Below are 2,839 nucleotides of genomic sequence, written 5' to 3'. Positions count from 1 at the left end.
AGATTGTCTATAACAATTTGACAGTATGAAAAATGGATTGTCTATAACAATTTGACAGTATGAAAACTGGATTGTCTATAACAATTTGACAGTATGAAAAATGGATTGTCTATAATAATTTGACAGCATGAAAAATGGATTGTCTATAACAATTTGACAGTATGAAAAATGGATTGTCTATAACAATTTGACAGTATGAAAAATAGATTGGCTATAACAATTTGACAGCATGAGAAATGGATTGTCTATAACAATTTGACAGTATGAAAAATGGATTGTCTATAACAATTTGACAGTATGAAAAATGGATTGTCTATAACAATTTGACAGTATGAAAAATGGATCGTCTATAACAATTTGACAGTATGAAAAATGGATTGTCTATAACAATTTGACAGTATGAAAAATGGATAGTCTATAACAATTTGACAGTATGAAAAATGGATCGTCTATAACAATTTGACAGTATGAAAAATGGATCGTCTATAACAATTTGACAGCATGAAAAATGGATTGTCTATAACAATTTGACAATATGAAAAATGGATTGTCTATAACAATTTGACAGTATATTCAGTCTCTTGTAACAACTTTTTTCTGTTTTTTTTATATCAGAGTCTCCTGTACGACACTCAAGTGTAGCACCATGCTGGTATCTAAAGCATTCTGTCAACAGATCATCATCATCAGCAGCAGATGTACCAGCTGTCACTGTAGGAGAATTATGCAACAACTGGACAATAAAGATGTCATTGTCTGGTATTCCTGAAGCAAAACAGTCAGCAGAATTGATCATAGCTAACGTTCTTCACTTGCCAACAGTGAGTATTGTATGACGAAGGCTTATGTGTGTGTGTGTGTGTAAGCATACATAGGGTTTTTATAAAAGATAGTGATATGCTAATATCTGATGAATTGTCAGAGGAAGTTTTAACACAGCTGTTGTACTTTGGCTGAGAGGTTTGCACCAGACAGGTAATCAATTTTAGCTGGGTTATAATTGTGCATGCATGCACACACACACACACACACACACATGCTTGCATATATACACTTACCTCTATATGTGTATGTGTTTGCATAATAAATCATATATATATGTGTGTGTGTGTGTGTTTGCACAATAAATCATTTGTTTGCAAGAAAACTCTTCATACATCCTATCCCAACAAACCTGACTACATTTCTCTGTCTCTTCCCCACAATTCCTCTTTCATACACTATGCTTACCTCCCACTCCCCAGTCCTGTCCTCTTAGCCCTGTCTCACTGTATCATTGCTATCCGCTAGCCCCCCCCCCCCACCTGTGTGTTTCCCCCACATGTTACAAGAAAGCTTTTCACACATCCCACTGCAACAAACCAAACTACATTTCCACATTTATTCTCTTCCTCACATTTCCTCCTTCATGCTCTGTCCTCAATCCTCTTCTCATGGCCCACTTTCTCTCTATCATTGCTATTCAGTAGCCCCCCCTCCCTTGTGAACACACTCAGCACCTTGTCACCATCTCTATCTTGCTGTCTCCCACTCTTTCTCTCATTATTCTGCCCATCCCTCAGGTTGGGTAACCATGTATCTCCTTTGCAGAAGTACATCTGTTTCTGTCCTCATTCCTGATCTACCTTGTACCCCTTCTACAGCAAGATACCTATTTCTGGCTCACTATAACCTTTCATCATCTGATACAAGATCACCTCCTCCAATGCGCCCCCACCTCTCAAAAGAGTTTTGTTTTGCAAGTTACTTGGTGACCCTGTCAGTGCAGGTGCCACTTAAAAAGCATCCAGTTCACAGTGTCAAATGATCGGCATTTGGAAGGTCATCCACCTGTAAAAACCTTGCCAAAACTGACCTTGTCTGCGCTTGTGCCACATAAAATGCACTCAGTCCACTCTGCTGGGTGGTTGGTGTTAGGAAGGGCATCCAGCTGTAAAAATCCTGCTAAAATAGATATAGAAGTCTGGTGCAGGCTTTGGCCTGGCCAGCTCCTGTCAAACTGTCCAACCCATGCCAGCATGGAAAGTGGATGTTAAACGATGATAATGATGATGGTGATATATATATGAGGACACATGGCCTAGTGCTTAGGGTGTTGCACTCATAATCGTAAGATCTTGGTTTCAGTTCCTATACTGAATGGTGCATTGTGTTTTTGAGCAAAACACTACATTTCACATGGCTCTGTGATCACATCAACACCTGACATATGGCACATTGTGCACTATTCAGACAATGTCGACTTGATGGAAGGAGTGAGATAATGTGCAACATATACATTTGATCATTATAAATAAATTGTTTGTGCAGGTCATTTGGCAAAAAGAACTGAACACTCATATGTCGTCTTTGATGGGAGAGTCCATCATATCTTGGTCATTAAGAACGAAAGGCAGCGAGCTGGTAGAAATGTTAGCATGCCGGGCGAAATGCTTAGCGGTATTTCGTCTGCCGTTACGTTCTGAGTACAAATTCTGCCGAGGTTGACTGCCTTTCATCCTTTCGGGCCGATAAATCAAGTACCTGTCGGTCTATCTATCTATCTCTCTATCTGCCTATCTATCTATCTATTTGCTTATACATCTTCCATTGTCTCCAAAGCCTCACCCCAAAAAAACAAAAAAAAAACAAGACAATGTTCTGTTATAAACAAAACCCCCAAAAACATGTTTTTATATAAATAAGCTAGATCTCTGTATTTTCACAGTTATATTTGACAAGTTCGAAAGACGAACGAAAGCGCTAATATATGTATAAAATAAATGAAAGAAGTTATTCCAAAATTCTGACGACTTTTTTTTCAATATTTACTTCTGTACATCACACCTAACACTCTACA

At 38.3% G+C, this 2,839-nt stretch overlaps 1 protein-coding gene across 1 annotated transcript in view; it reads left to right on the top strand.

The window, feature by feature from the left end:
- LOC106878604 (MTRF1L release factor glutamine methyltransferase) overlaps positions 1-2,839 on the top strand; it is a 36,261-nt gene that overhangs the window by 12,138 nt on the left and 21,284 nt on the right. Inside the window, exon 2 of the mRNA XM_014927872.2 lies at positions 616-821. Coding sequence (XP_014783358.1) covers positions 616-821 — 206 coding nt within the window. The remainder of the gene's footprint in view (positions 1-615; positions 822-2,839) is intronic.

Source organism: Octopus bimaculoides, chromosome 4 (assembly GCF_001194135.2).
Source record: "Octopus bimaculoides isolate UCB-OBI-ISO-001 chromosome 4, ASM119413v2, whole genome shotgun sequence".
Lineage (NCBI taxonomy): Eukaryota > Metazoa > Mollusca > Cephalopoda > Octopoda > Octopodidae > Octopus > Octopus bimaculoides.
This window is presented reverse-complemented; position numbering and strand designations above follow the sequence as displayed.